Source organism: Solea senegalensis, linkage group LG11 (assembly GCF_019176455.1).
Source record: "Solea senegalensis isolate Sse05_10M linkage group LG11, IFAPA_SoseM_1, whole genome shotgun sequence".
Lineage (NCBI taxonomy): Eukaryota > Metazoa > Chordata > Actinopteri > Pleuronectiformes > Soleidae > Solea > Solea senegalensis.
The window spans coordinates 5,887,921-5,902,641 of record NC_058031.1 but is presented as its reverse complement, the minus strand read 5'-3'; the positions used below and the strand labels follow the sequence as shown (position 1 = coordinate 5,902,641).

At 40.4% G+C, this 14,721-nt stretch overlaps 1 protein-coding gene across 17 annotated transcripts in view; it reads right to left on the bottom strand.

Moving 5' to 3' along the window:
- Window positions 1-14,721, bottom strand: part of rap1gapa (RAP1 GTPase activating protein a) — a 44,922-nt gene that overhangs the window by 15,325 nt on the left and 14,876 nt on the right. For 10 of the 17 annotated variants that reach the window (XM_044037955.1, XM_044037941.1, XM_044037946.1 and 7 more), the window contains one exon: window positions 7,419-7,512. In XM_044037955.1, coding sequence (XP_043893890.1) covers window positions 7,419-7,512 — 94 coding nt within the window. Of the gene's footprint in view, window positions 1-760; window positions 1,115-2,805; window positions 3,697-7,418; window positions 7,513-9,109; window positions 9,409-14,721 lie in introns of those variants that run through there. The other 7 variants (XM_044037957.1, XM_044037951.1, XM_044037956.1 and 4 more) reach the window with 7 other exon arrangements.

Here is a 14,721-nt window from a genome sequence, read left to right as displayed (position 1 = left end):
CGCTCATGACTCTTCCAGTGACAACACGCTCTGTCCAATCAGTGGCTGGCAGTCTGTTCACGTCACATTTAAGTATTGGCTCAGCACACACACCAGAGCAGGTACTAAAAAAAAGTACCAGGTACTAATAATGGAAAAGCAAAAAAAGAAAAACGAGTAGTCGCGCCGTGCCGTGCCGAATCTTGCTGGAAAAGAGCTAATAGTGATCAGTCTGTGTTTATGATGGTATGATGACTAAAGGCGGTGACAGTCTAGAGCTGTAATCACAGTACGAGTGTTGAACAAGGCCGTACTGCATCACATCCCAAGTTACATCGAAAATATACATACAGTGGACAGCGAGACACTGAAAGCTATTATGACTTATTCATAGTTTTTATGTTAACAATGGCCAATGTGTGCTACAGCATGAATCAGTAACACATCACCATGTGATTTAAAAGAAAACATCCTTCCTCAGCCTCGAGAAACAAGGAGACAATTTTTCTGAGGTGAGATAATAAGCTTTACAGTGCTGTCACTCCCAGTGTTACAACCTGAATGTTAATAGAGACAGCGAGACGTGTTAAATCCTCTGACAACTCCCTCTGAATTCCCCAGACTCGGTATAATTCTCATGTGCAGAGCTGTCGTGGAGCAGAGGGTCAGAGATGCTGTAGAATTAGTTAGAGACACGCTGACTGGTTAGTTGGTTGGTGAGTAACGTTTAGAGACCTAAGACAAAAACAGAAAGATGAATTTATCATCGTCATCTTCTTACCTGCATCTTTTCAATCATTTCAAATAAGTCTGTGGTCTGGAGAGAGGAGAGTGAAATGTTTTAAGTTCATTTGCTGGGTGTGGAGGTCCATTCCCTGCTTTGTATACTTTGTATGCTTGACAATAGTTCATCCCTGCATCCCTGGGGTTAAAGCTTTGACTCATCACTGTGCACGGATAGGAGGGCATGCTCTGTTACTGGTGTATTTTTATGTTTATTTGAGTTTACTCCCAGCAAAGAACTGAACAATAGTCCGTTTCAAATGCCTGCAAGGAAAATACACAAAAGGGCTCTTGTGTATTTTGCACCTGCAGAATAGAGCATGTTGTCGTAGCTCAGTCAAATTATTAAACATTATTAAACATTTTTTAACTCCCCTGTTGACCGTTAGCTCTTTTCATTTTATTTTATATATATATATATATGTATATATATATATATATACATATATATATATATATATATACATATATATATAAAACAGATGTCTATTTCTATTGCATTTCCACTTATACTGCCCCTATAGTGTGCAGTGTTATTACTTAACTATTTATCTATTTGAACTATTTATCTATTTCTTTGACTTTTAACTGGGCATTTGTGTGGACAGCAAGAAAGAACTTCATCGCACAGAGAAATGTGTTTTCTTACAGTACATATGACAAGAAACTCTTTGAATCTAGATAAGAACGGAAGCGTTAACTCTTCCATTAGCTGCATGATCATCATTGACTGTGTTATATGGAAAGGTTCAGATCCATAAATGGTTCTGAAAGACAACCCAACACCCACTATGAATCTTTATTAAGCATAAAATCCCTCTTTTCAACTAATTATAAGTATAATTAGTTTCAGTTTGTTATTCCTTTGGTTGTTTTTTCATTGCAGCTGACTAAAAACATTAATTATCACACAAAGAGGTGTAACAATATGTATATGAAGTACATGAAAATCTCCATTATGAAGGCTTAGAGAAATAAAGTGGCATTTTTTTGAAGATGGATTCTGAAACACATCAAAGTAATTAAACACAACTTTAACTTGAGACTGCAGAGCTCTGACTGTCCACGACCCAAAACAGAAAGTTGTGGTATTTTCAGGACAAATGTTGTCCCAGCACGCACTTCATCTTAAATGTGATGGGAGTCATTAAGATGGCACGGCACACATGTTCTGTCAACTGTTCCCATTAATTCAAACAATGGCAAAGTTCAGACACATATTTAACTGAGTCAATATTGACTACTTGCTGCATGTGATCTCCCGTCTCTCACTCTTGTGGTTTTTGTCAGTCACTTTTGCAGAGTCAAGTGTGACTGGTCCACCTTTTTTCAAAGGTTCAACACTTACCGGCTTGTTTTGGAACCCCAAACACAGCTGTGGGACTTTTGTCCTTTTAAATTGTCTCATGCAAATCCATCATGCATTCGCCGACCGCGGCCATAACTACAACTTCTGCAGAAGGGTATAATTACAATAGTCCACAGGTGCATTGGTTTGTAATCAAATAAAGGCTGAAAAGACTGAGCCAGTAAAGCTAGAAATAGCCGCGACCGCAGTTTGTGTACAGAACAGTTAGGTTTTAGCTTCCAGTGTGAGTTTGAGTAAAGTCCTCCACCATGTGCAAACACAGGCTGCCACAAACCCTGAAAGTAAACAACCCAGCTTCAACACAATTAGCCAGAGATTAGAACAATATGAGTAGTATCCTTCAGCCTCATATTATCTTTGGGTTTAAACAACAATTATGCAGAGAACCGTATGTCCGTGCTCAAAATGCATAGACGTGTCAAACCCCATGTGATCAGTTGCTTTACAGTAAATGAAGAAGTTCATTTTTAAAACTAAAAAAAGGTCATCCCTTTCACAAACGACAACAAACAGCTGTGACCTGTCAGGTTCTGCATTCGCAACTGTAACTTCACTTTGGGAAGACAGGTGTCCAACAAATTTTGCTAAATAAATAAAGAATGACGTGGCTCCTCTCGTCTCCTCTCCTGTGTTCTGCTTTCCACACAGCATTTCAAAAGTAAGGCTATACTTACATGTAAGGGTTTCCTCCAATGTGCCTTTGTCATCATTGGAGGACTGAAGGGGTTAACGTTGGGTTTAGCCATTGTTAGAGTGTCCCAAAACTGCAGCATCAAGCGACGCGTCAACTTCACCAGGTTTGGATTAGAAACTCTTTGCTGCTGTGCACTGGTTAAATGGCAAACAGTTGACAGTTGAGTCCCACTGTGACACCAAACGTAAAGCTACATCACTGTTCACTGCAACCATGACTGCAAACCGTGCTGGAAACAAGATCTGCAGGCTCTCCCAGTGGGAAATTTAAATATACAAGATTAGTGCAATCAGCCTAGAGTTCCACAAAAAGCAGCAAAGGACGATTAAAGATTGAAGTTATGATCCTCTGAAAGACGCTGATGTCTTCTACTCATCCTTCCTTCTTTGCCACTCTTTCTTGGTTAAAAGTACCATGGGAGGAGATCCAAACATCGTATCACCCACATCTTTCTGAATCCCAAACACTGTTGTGACTTAAGCTGACAGGTTCCCAGAGGTGGAGTCCAAAACTCGCCTTCTCCAATAGACAAGTCATTCAACACCTTCCAGTTCTCACAGAAGCTGCACAGGCAGGATGGCGACAGTGCAAGCGACACTCCAAAGTAGGAAGATCACCAGCTGTGCAAACAAATTATCTACAGAATAAGGACATCACAAACGTTCCGGTGTGCTTAGTAGGGTTGTGTTGTCTGAAATTATATATATAATACCCATATACTGTATGTGTTTGTATAGTGCATAATTGCTTTAGTCTCTTATATATACTTTAGGGAAGGACCTTGCTTTTCAGAGTCCGCCATGTTGAAAGGATTTGAATTTTGCATTTTTGAAGCTGCAGCTTACTATGCAAAAGAAGAACGGTAACGCCCAAAGATGGCGGACACTGTTTACATTCTGGGAATGAGGTCCCGTCCCCCTTTTAGACCCACGAGTGGGTCTAAAAAGCGCAGAATTAGTGTTGCCGTTTCAAGGCTCAGACCAAGTGTCACTGATGGGCACATAACAAAGAAAAAAAAAAGGAAAATATTTCTCAACTCAGGGGAAACTGAGGTTGGGAAGCACAATTATTCAAAAATACTACCCCTATTCTAGTAATACAAAGCTAAATAGAAATCTGTGACGTATTCCTTTAAGTCTTCCTGCAATGGAAAAGCCAGCTGCACTCTGCAGTCTCACCATTAGATGTCACTAATTCTTACACGCCACACATTTAAAAAGTAAGCAAACAAAGCAGTGACAAGAAGGACAGAACATTTTGCACAACTGACCAGACTAGAGGAGTCATCTACAGTAAATCTGTGGGGAGTCAGGTTAGCAATCAGAGTAGGCGTATGAACTGAGACCTTTCATTATGAGAGCTAATTGGATCTTTATTGTGACAAGGGGCAAATTAAATGCACAAGACCTCCTCTGTCTTCAAATTCCTTACCGCTGTGCATCCTCACAGACCTCATGAAGACTTGGACCAGCGGAACGAGAATAAAGAAGGATAGTTATGGCGTTATTTTTGTAATTTTTTCCAGTAGGTCTGGTTCCCAGTTCTGCATTTTGGTTCCAGCTATTTTATGGCCGCTTAGGATTTCTACTGCATCTCTAATTTATGGAGGAATATAAGGATTCTCCCTGACTGGTGCAATATTTGGGAAGAGTGGGTTGTAAATTATACTGGTGTCTACAGTTTGATAGGAAAGCCCGCCCAATTATAGCAAGGAAACCCTGCCCTATGAGCACTGGACTGTATATCACAGGTTTTATGTGTGTGTGTACTTTGCTGATGCTTTTGTAGTCAAATCAAGTGGCGACCGGTCGTGATGTCACCCGTAAGAATCTGAGCCACCATTTTGAAGCCTCGCAATTTGCAATTTCACCAACACCATGTTGAGATTTTCCTACCGCAAATGAGCAGATGTCACCGGCAACCAGCAGTCAATCACACAAGCGCCTCATAAACGTCACTTATGTTTTCAAGGGCGCACTACGTGACATGACCTTCACCTGTTCTAGTGTTTGTTTCTAGTTTCTGGACATATGTGTGTCCTGGAGGACAGCATTAAAAACAGCAAAACCAAATAAAAATGGACTGTGTGATTGAAGTTTGTTGGAACTGTAAGGATAACCTATAATAATACAAGAAGAAAATACAAAAAAAAAAGTGTAACAGAAGTTTTATTTATTTACTGAAAATATTCCTAATTTAGCATTTAATGATTTAGTAATACTGACATACATGCCTCATGTGGCTTTTTCAGCTCTAAATGGAAACGTCATTTACAAAACTGACATCTTGTTCTAATGAAGAAGAGCTGAAACTGGCGATTGAGATTTACTGCTGTTGTGAATCAAGTGAGAAGTAAATTTATCTTGCAATAGACTTCCATTCAAACAGACTTCTTTCTGCAACCGGCAGGGTTGCCCCCTGGTGGCTATTCATTAACCTTTTGCTTGGTGGTTGGCCTCATCCTGCAAACGTCCACATGTAACTGTTTGCTGAGTGACGGGACTGACAGACCATCTACTGTATGTCTAGTACTGTGTGTCTGTAATGTGTAAAGGGCAGGAAAGATAAGATTTTCCTCTCCTTTCTGATCATGGCACGTGCAAAACAAACAACAACTGTATTTATTATTTGTTTTTGGTTTTCTCAAGGGATTTGTGCATTGTGTGAATAGAATAAATGAAATGAAATGAAATGAAACCACTACTTTTTGCACATTTAAAATATAGTGTTTGGATTAATCCAGGGGCCTCAAACTGAAAATGACCTCGAGCGAAGTGAACCTCTAGCCTGGTCAGGAGAGGGGCGACAGTTTGGGAAAAATGTACTGTTTAGTGATTACAAATTAGAAAAGTACATCTTGATAATCCATCATGATGAAATTGAACACCATTTAAAAGTAAAGGTGTTTGCTTTGATATATAGTTCACGGAAAAGAAAACATATTTTTGACGCTATATGAATCCGGAAATAACAAAAACAGACAGAAACAAAATGTGAAATCAAAAAAAACATGTAGACAAGTAGTAATAAGGCTTATATATAATTCTAATGCAGTATGAGCCAGTTTTCATTATCATAAATAAGTGTAGGGCCTCAGGACATCGACTCAGGATTCTGAGACCCCCGGGTTAAACACTTAGAAAACAAGGGAACATGCAAACTCAAAAAGGCCCTGGGTGTCGCTCAGGCTCAAACCCAGAACCTTCTAGCTGACAGGTGACAGTTTTAACCACTGCACCATGTCTGCATCACCCCCTCCATCCCAGACACATGATGCATTATTAATATAGAGTTCAGTCGTGCAGTTTGACTCAGGCGGTGTCAATAAGACCTGGTGGGGTTAATTGCAGATTGACCTGGTTTTCAAAGGGCTCTGATTAAAGTGATAAACTCCTGTGAGTAATGCCCCATGAGCCATTGTATGGCACATTAACATGCTGTTCCCCAATAGAGAACTTGTGTTAATAGACAGGGTGGTAGAAAACTAGATAATTACAAGTGTGGGAAAGTAAACTGTCCTCCAGGATGTAGAAAACAACACAAGAAGGCATGAAACTGTAAATCCTCTCCTCATGTCTGACTAATTGTAAGTGCTAAGTCTGAGGCACCTACAGATGGCATGAGCTGCAGGGATCAGGGAACGACTGCGGAACAAACCATTCTCCAAATTCTCCTTTAATCGCTCGCTCTTCCCACTCCTGCTGCTCGACTCGCATCAAGTCAGATTGTGAGAAGTGTTAAGTCCCCATCCCAAATGTGAAGCAGGGTTTTTGAAACCTATCCCACGTGAGACCATATCCACTTCTAATCGCCGCTGCAGTGCTCAGATTTGGTTTCTATGTTCCTGCACAGATTTGTCCAGGCCAGATGCCCTTTTTTCCCCCACTAATAGACATCTACATTTTGACTCTATGTTTTTTAAAAGGTGCCATTAGGATATAATATAAGTAGTGCTGTCATGAAATGATTTTCATCCTTACTCATGCTCAATTATTCTACATTTACATTATGAGTTCAAAATTACAGTAAATTAGTCTTTTGTCATATAATGTGTTTCCCATGGGGTAGTCACATGACTACTGAAAATCTTAAAATGATTGACAACTGAAATAAACTCATATATATCATCTACTGTATATATATTATTTTAGCTTATCCTTACCAACACCCTGCAAACTGAATTTAATTTCCCACTTAAATGACAAATGACAAATGACAAATGACGTTTTTCTTTGGATTTAAAAATGATGACACGGGCTCACGCGTGCTGTGTTTAGTTTGCTTTTATGGAAGAAATTATTAGCGTGAAAGCCATCAGTTTCCCGCTAAAAATAGATCCCTGTTAACCGAATCAGGAAACAATCATCGGAGCGCCGTGCAGTCTAATTATACAAGTTAAAAGAAGATAAGAATTCAAATCAGTGTAGCGCAGCGTGAGACCGTGAGTCTAATACAGTCATGAGAGTCTAAATACAGGCAGGAGCAGGTGTAGGGACAAGATCAGCGGAGACACCGGACAAAGATCACAGAGAAAAGGTCAAACAAGGGTCCTTCAGATATAAGGTTAGAGGTCAAAGCGTAAACTCCTCCTACTTTGTGGAATGGTGAGGTGGTGTAAGGGAGTGTAGCCTGGAACAGCTGGGGCTCTAGTGTTGCAGAAATCCGTGGGTCACTCCCATCTTGTTTCCTGTGACGAGACAAAAGCAAGAGAACGTTCGGTCAAAAAAGGTCACCCAGTTTGAGATCAATAAAAGTCACTGCCTCGAGAAAAGTCATTTGGTCTCATTGAGCAGCACAATTCTTTTTTAAAGACTAGAGTTCTTAGAGTTAGAGTAAACCTGGAGAGTAAGGGTTTATTTTAATAAATAATTATAAATAATAATTTTGAGGTAAAAATAAAATAAATAAATAATAAAATAAGGCTGATAGAATAGAAGGAATTAAAAACAGCCACAAAATTTATATTTAACTCCATGACTCCATTCAGTAAATGTAGTTATATTTTCTATACTATGAATTACTCTGTGTGACAAATTCATTTCCACAACCCAAAGTCCATTTAGGACAATTAAGTTGCAGTACATATAAGGTTTATTTCTTCTGTACGACACAATGCACACAGTTCAATATTAAGTCAAACCAAACATTTCTCCTGTCTAACTCCAGAGAGTGACACGTTGCTAATGTAAAACTAAATATATAGTACGGCCGCGCATCCTTTATTCTAAACTCAATATCTTGCCTGGGATGACTTTATCCCCAGAGAATCACTGATCGATTCCTTCTGCAGGATATGGTGCCCTATTGACACCAACAACTGGCCAGTTTGCAGAGCAGCTTTTCAATTTGTTTGATTAATTCAGTCATTTCACACAGACACACACACGCACAGTGATCGAGTGGTATGAAAGTGGAGCTGAAATGGTGAGAAAGTGAGAAATATGCAGCACATTATGCTCAGTGATGGTAAATGAAGGGGGGAAACACAGTCACTGTGTTCCTCGGTGACTTCATATAGCATATATCATCAACATGTTACTGTTACACAACAAGTGGATCCTCAATCAAAGGAAACAATTATGAATACACGCCTTTTCTCAGTGGACTCAGTAAACATGAAGAAGGCAAAGTGCCCCAGCATCAGCATCAGCATCAGCATCAGCAGCAGCAACAGCAGCAGCAGCAGCAGCAGCTCTCCCACGGGAGAGCGGGGAAACGGTGAAGCACCAGCTGCGCTGAACTCTTAATTAGAAGTGATGTACAATAGATGGATGCAGGACACAAGCGCTTATTTCATTATGGGAAAGAAAAAGCTTTCATTTCTCTCGTTGTAGCGACACATTTACATACCAGACAGGAATATTTATGCACATGCACACGCTAAATAATAATTAATGACAACATACACATCTATATTCCACTCTGGGCTGAGGATAGAGGAAGCAGGAAAACACACATCAAAGAAAAGCGTAATTGGCCCATCATCACAAACATGTGGTGCAGCACAAGTTACTCACTGCTGTACACACACACACACACACACACAGACACACACCTGTCTGCGCTGCGTATAGAGTTACCATATAAGCCCTCCTCCCGATCAGTTTTGCAGCACTAAGCCACAGCAGCTTCATCTCGACACCACAACACATTACATAACACAGCCCAGCTGGTTAGCGATGATGATGATGATGATGATGATGCAGCACAGGAACACTGACCCGTGTGAAGAAGTCACCACATGTCACCTGGACGAGTGTGAGGAGCAGAGCAGCGAAACTTACTCACACAGTGGCAGTCGTAGGTCGGGATGGCTCCCTGTGAAGTCAGATGACTCACTCTCTGTGCTTCTCCTCTAGTGAGGCAGCCCTCTCCTTCCTCTCTTTCTCCTCCACAGTTGTCTCTCCTCTCTCTCTTTCTACATTTACTCCTCTTTGTCTGCAGCTCCAGCTCAGCTCACTGGCTGCCTCCCATCAGCGGTTCACCTGCTGCCCTCACTCTGAGCTCTTTGGAGTGTTGCACACTCTCAGTAGAACATCCTCTCCTGCCACTGATTCTCCTCCCACTCTGCCTCTGCCTCACACACATATGCACTCTTAAGCTGTCACTTCCTCTCCATTCATTTCCACTTTCTTTGTCTAATCTCGTGCACACACCAACACACACACACACACACACGATCTGGTGCTATACTCGCCTAAAATCCGAAACTCTAATCCGTGCTCTGACCCCCAAACGCACAGACCCACCAGCACCACTCTTATCCTCTTCAAAGCAGGAGACCCACCCCCATCATTCAGAGGGCACAACTGAAATCTGCCACTCATGGACGGTTAGGGTAACGGGGGGTTGCCTTCAGTACCCACACTGCCTTACGAGCCAGATAGGACGGTTGCTGTGGCAACCACACCAGACGCACACATTTAAGAATAAATAAATAACACGCCTCACACAGGCTCAGTGACAGTAAGGGGGTAATTATGCTCCCAGAGATGGACAAACAGCACAGCCGCTGCAGAGTGAGGAAATCATTTGTGGAAATGTTTTTTTTTAATTCCTCTAATGAGTCTCATTCAGTCCCAAGTGAACGCGTCCATTTCATCCACTAAGCTTTTCCCTACCCGGCAGACTTGTGACGAGTGTCACCACCGTTTCCTGCTAAATCCCTGCTAAATACTTGTCTAATTCAGTGAGAGTGTTGACTCAGCTTCACCCTCCTAATAAACACTTGTTACAACATGTTACACTAGTGTAATATTATCACTTTAGCCAGTGATAAGCAGTGCGGGGGATTATAACGTACAAAAGAATAGTATTGCACTTAATAATAAGTAATGTAGTGATGGTGTTTGTCCTTTTGATGACGTGTACGTGTGGCAGGTGACATCATGTGCACACAAGACATAAAGTTGACTTTTGAGAGACTTCGCTTTGACGGGCCGCCATGTTTGAAGTTCTGCTCATTTTTGTCTCACTGATGTGGATTCAGGATTTCATAGTCATGTCAATTATTACCTTTCATCCTGAGTAACTTGCCCAATGCTGAACTATAATGAAGGCTATGTGTGTATACTTGTAACTCTTACCGCTTTCTGACCTTTCGTAGTATAAACACTGACCCTGTCAGGACCAGTAGTCCACATGGGGACCAGAACTTGGTCCGAATGAGACATAACCTCACTTCGGAGGGAGTGGTAAAGGTTTGTAAAGGTGTTGAATTGTGGTTAAGGTAAAGGATAAGGCGTTGCGGTGTCCCTGTGTGTGTGTGTGTGTGTGTGTGTGTACTGTATGTGTCAGACATGAAGCGATAATGAGGAATTATAGCACAGTCATCACACTGTGCCCCATTACGAGCTGTGTACTGTGATTAACGGGACCGAACAATCATCTCACTGTCCGTATAGCTCTCTAGAAAACTACTCTATTAATCCGCTGAACAATACAATGTCCAGATTAGCGGACTGTGGCGGCGTCCTTTTGTATTGAGACAATAATGTCTCTTTTGCTTTTTAATCCTGGAGAAACGACCAGAGACAGTGTAGCTTTATGCGCCGAGGACCAGGAGGAGTGGGGTTAAAAATGAAAGTGTTTTCTGTGAGGCCTTTTTTTATACTGTATATATATATAAACATTTTATGGGATACGAGGAGGCAGATTTCACTTAATGTCCTGTTTCAAATCTGATTAGCACAGAGCAGTCACTTTTAAAATGGATCGTTGCAGCCGGTTCCTATCAAATCAACGCCACATGCATTTACAACGACACTCTGCAACCTCCCCGTGGACGCACTGCCCCTAAATAAATAATATCAGAGCAGGAATAAATCCTCAGTCACACAGAGCTGCTGTATTTATTGTTTTGTATGTATTTTTATCTCGCGTTGATGATGATACTGGTTTTACACTGATAGTGTCCACCCCTGCTCTAAAGTCCTGTGCAGAAACCCTCAGTAAAAGCCCCACAACCAGGGATTCGCATGCCATTACCCTGGTGAAATGGTCTGTGGTCCCTTCCCCCCCAGTCTCCTAATTCCACACCACATCACTTGGGTAGTGCTCTCCTGAAATCCCCGCCCATCTCTCACCCAATCACCCCCGCCTCTCTAGCTGTCTACAATTTAAACAATAAATACCTTAAACCTCATGCAAACCTCGTGTGTTTGCGTCCATGCATGCATTTATGAGACTAGCCCGCGATGCAACAGCCCATTTTAAGGCTCAGTACGGCAGACACAGCGAGGGCTGCTGCTCTGAAATATGAATGAGTTGTTATTAATGCATACCCGTCGATCGTCTCCCACAGGTTGAGGTTTAATTAGTGGTGGTCAACCTGCCGGGAGTGGGGGAGGGGGGGTGGGGGGCATTATCTCTGAATGTATTAGTTGTTGTTTTTTTTAACAACTGTGTATTAACAGCACCAGACCAGCAGACTTTTGCCGAGAAAAAAAGTCAAATCTTTTGAGAAAAGAAATGATTTCATCCATGTCTGAGCACAAACTATAAAATATAACTCATAAAATATAACACAAAATGCTCAGTGTTTCTCATCTTGTTGCAGGTTATACATATGTCACGACTTTATTCTTGTATTATTACGACTTTATTCTCACAATATTATGACTTTATTCTCATAATATTACGACTTTATTCTCATAATATTACATCTATTTTAATATTACCAGTTTATTCTAGTAATATTTCGAGTTTATAGTAATAGCGTAATAGTATGGCTTTATTCTTATAACATTATGACTTTATTCTCATAATATTACGATTTTATTCTCAGAATATAAAGACTTTATTCTCATAATGTTACAACTTTTTTATTATTACAGCTTTATTCACATAATATTACAACTTTATTCTCATAATATTACGGCTTTATTCTCCTAATATTACGACTTTATTCTAGTAATATTACAACTTTATTCTAGTAATAATACGACTTTATTCTCTTAATATTACGACTTTATTCACGCAATATTACAACTTTATTCTCCTAATATTACGACTTTATTCTTGTAATATTACCACTTCATTATCTCGTAAGATAATTTTTTTTTTTTTTCAGTTAGGCCCTAATACTCCGTCGTACCCAAAAAAAAATCTGTAATATCTCTGTCAGTGTATACCAGACAAAGCCCTTGGGGGTGTTGTTTTAACGTGACATTGCCCCGGTTGGTCAGGTCTAGGTTCAGCAAAACTATGTGCCCAAAAAAATAAGGTCAGCTGAGTCAGCTGACAACCCAGATATACTGAATGACCATGTGTATTTGGGGCATACTGTATTTCAACACGAGAATGCCAAGATTCATCTGGCTCAAATTGTGAAACAAAGAAAAGGTTCAGGGAGCATGAGTCATCATTTTGCAAACCTCAATTTCACTGAGAATCTATGGGATGTGCTGGAGAGTCCAACTCTCACAGCATGAACATAAACACTGCGTAAGCTTATTGAAAACAAGGCATAGTCAAGCTTAAGGCCGTGAACTAACTAAATATGTGATTTTTGAATATGTGACCTCAAAGTGTATATTTATGATTTTATAATGTGGAAAATATATTCTATTTTACTGTATTGTTAGCTCGTATCTTACTAACTAGGTTTTTAGGTCCCACACACTTCATATATCATGTATCATTCATGACTATAATAAATTGTCAGTGTTGGATGTCGTGGCTTTGTCAGCTCCCCTGCTGTTTTCAGATCTGTTGAATCCCGTCCCCCAGTCTCTCGTAAACAAAGTGGCTGTGTTTAATCAAGCCCGCACTTTGTTTGCAAGGCAAAGCAGGAGCGCCGCCTGCTTCCTAACTTCAGAGGAAACTTTACGCCCAGCTACGATTTCACTGCAGTGCACCTGCGCCCCCACTGTGACTGTGATTGTGACTGGTTAGGTCCCTGTAATAATCATTTTAAATGTGTTGTTTTGAACGGAGATGTAAACTAGGTCAATCACACGGCAATAATTTTATTGTAAATATTAACATATCATGGTAAAAAAAGTGTAAACATGCAGCAGGCTACCTTCCCATTTAAAGGAGACATATTATGCAAAATCAACTTTTCACTAAAAAAACTACCTCACTTGAAGTGAAGTCAGAGAACAGAGAAGTGTACCGAAAATGCCATGTCTGTAGGGTCAGGCAACTTGTGTGGCTAAAAACAGAAAAGGAAAATGAAAATTAACCTTTTAACACCGAGTGTATCGCAGACAAATTTTTTACCGCAATTATGCAACGGTTTGTGCTATCGGAAAAATTCCAGCGGTTTCTGAAAGCTGAGAAGTTGCAAGTCAAAGCCAACATGTGGTTAGTTTCACTTGCACTGTTGCAGGAAGTCGGCAAATCAGTGTCTTTGTCACCAGAGAGGAGAGAGTTGGACAAACGCCTGTACATAGTTTACATTTTTTGGCCTGTTTTTGGACATTGAGACAATAACTCAAACAAATGTTATTTTGAATATTTGTTAAACTGTTCAAATTCTAGTGTTCGTGTATAACTACAGTTCTTTCTAAATCATTTTTTCTTCTTTAAATAAACAACATTTTAACGTGCAGTAAAAAAAAAGCAGTTACTCACAGGATAATTGCTGGTTCTTTGATGGTTAATATAGGCAAAGGGTTAAGGGGTTAACATATTTTGATCTCACCTCCAAGTCAACAGCCACCTCCTTACCTACTACTACCACAACTACTTTGACCTCAATTAATCTATAAGCACTGTCGCCAGTCATGCAAACATTTTGTATTTATGTACTGTATATAAAGACTACCGCAGCAACACCTGCTCAGCGATCTTGTGTCCTCCTGTGTCAATATTTATTACAGTGATAACACTGAAGTGCTCAGACATAATGGAGCCGGTGCCCTGTATGATTTCTTCCTTTTTTTTTCCAAATCTGTCATGAGGCGACAGCACCTGCTGCCACGCCTGCCACCAGTTCTCCGACAGTCAAGAGATACAAGGAACACATGTGCTGAGAATTATCACATAAATAGAACCTTGTTCTGAGCCGTCCTTCCCGACCCCCTCAGGCTGACCCCCATGCACTCAGACAAATGGGGGAAAGATTGTATGTGGCTGCACTCTCCGCCTCAGAAGCAATCTTTCCAGACAACAAGATCTGATTTCCACTCAAAAATGCTTTATGTACAAGATACAAAAAAAATATATATATATATATTTAGCTGTTGTACTGTGTGCCAGGGGAAAGTTAAAAGGGAAAAAAATTCAACATGACTTTATCCACTCTGGCCTTTTTGTCCTTGAGCCATAAAAGTTATTGGCTCTATAATCAGGTAAAAGCAAATACTGGACAAATAGCAGATAAAGTCTGAGAGGCAGTATGTTCCCAAGGGAACTCTACCCCTGAAAGTCCTTTTAGACGAACATATAT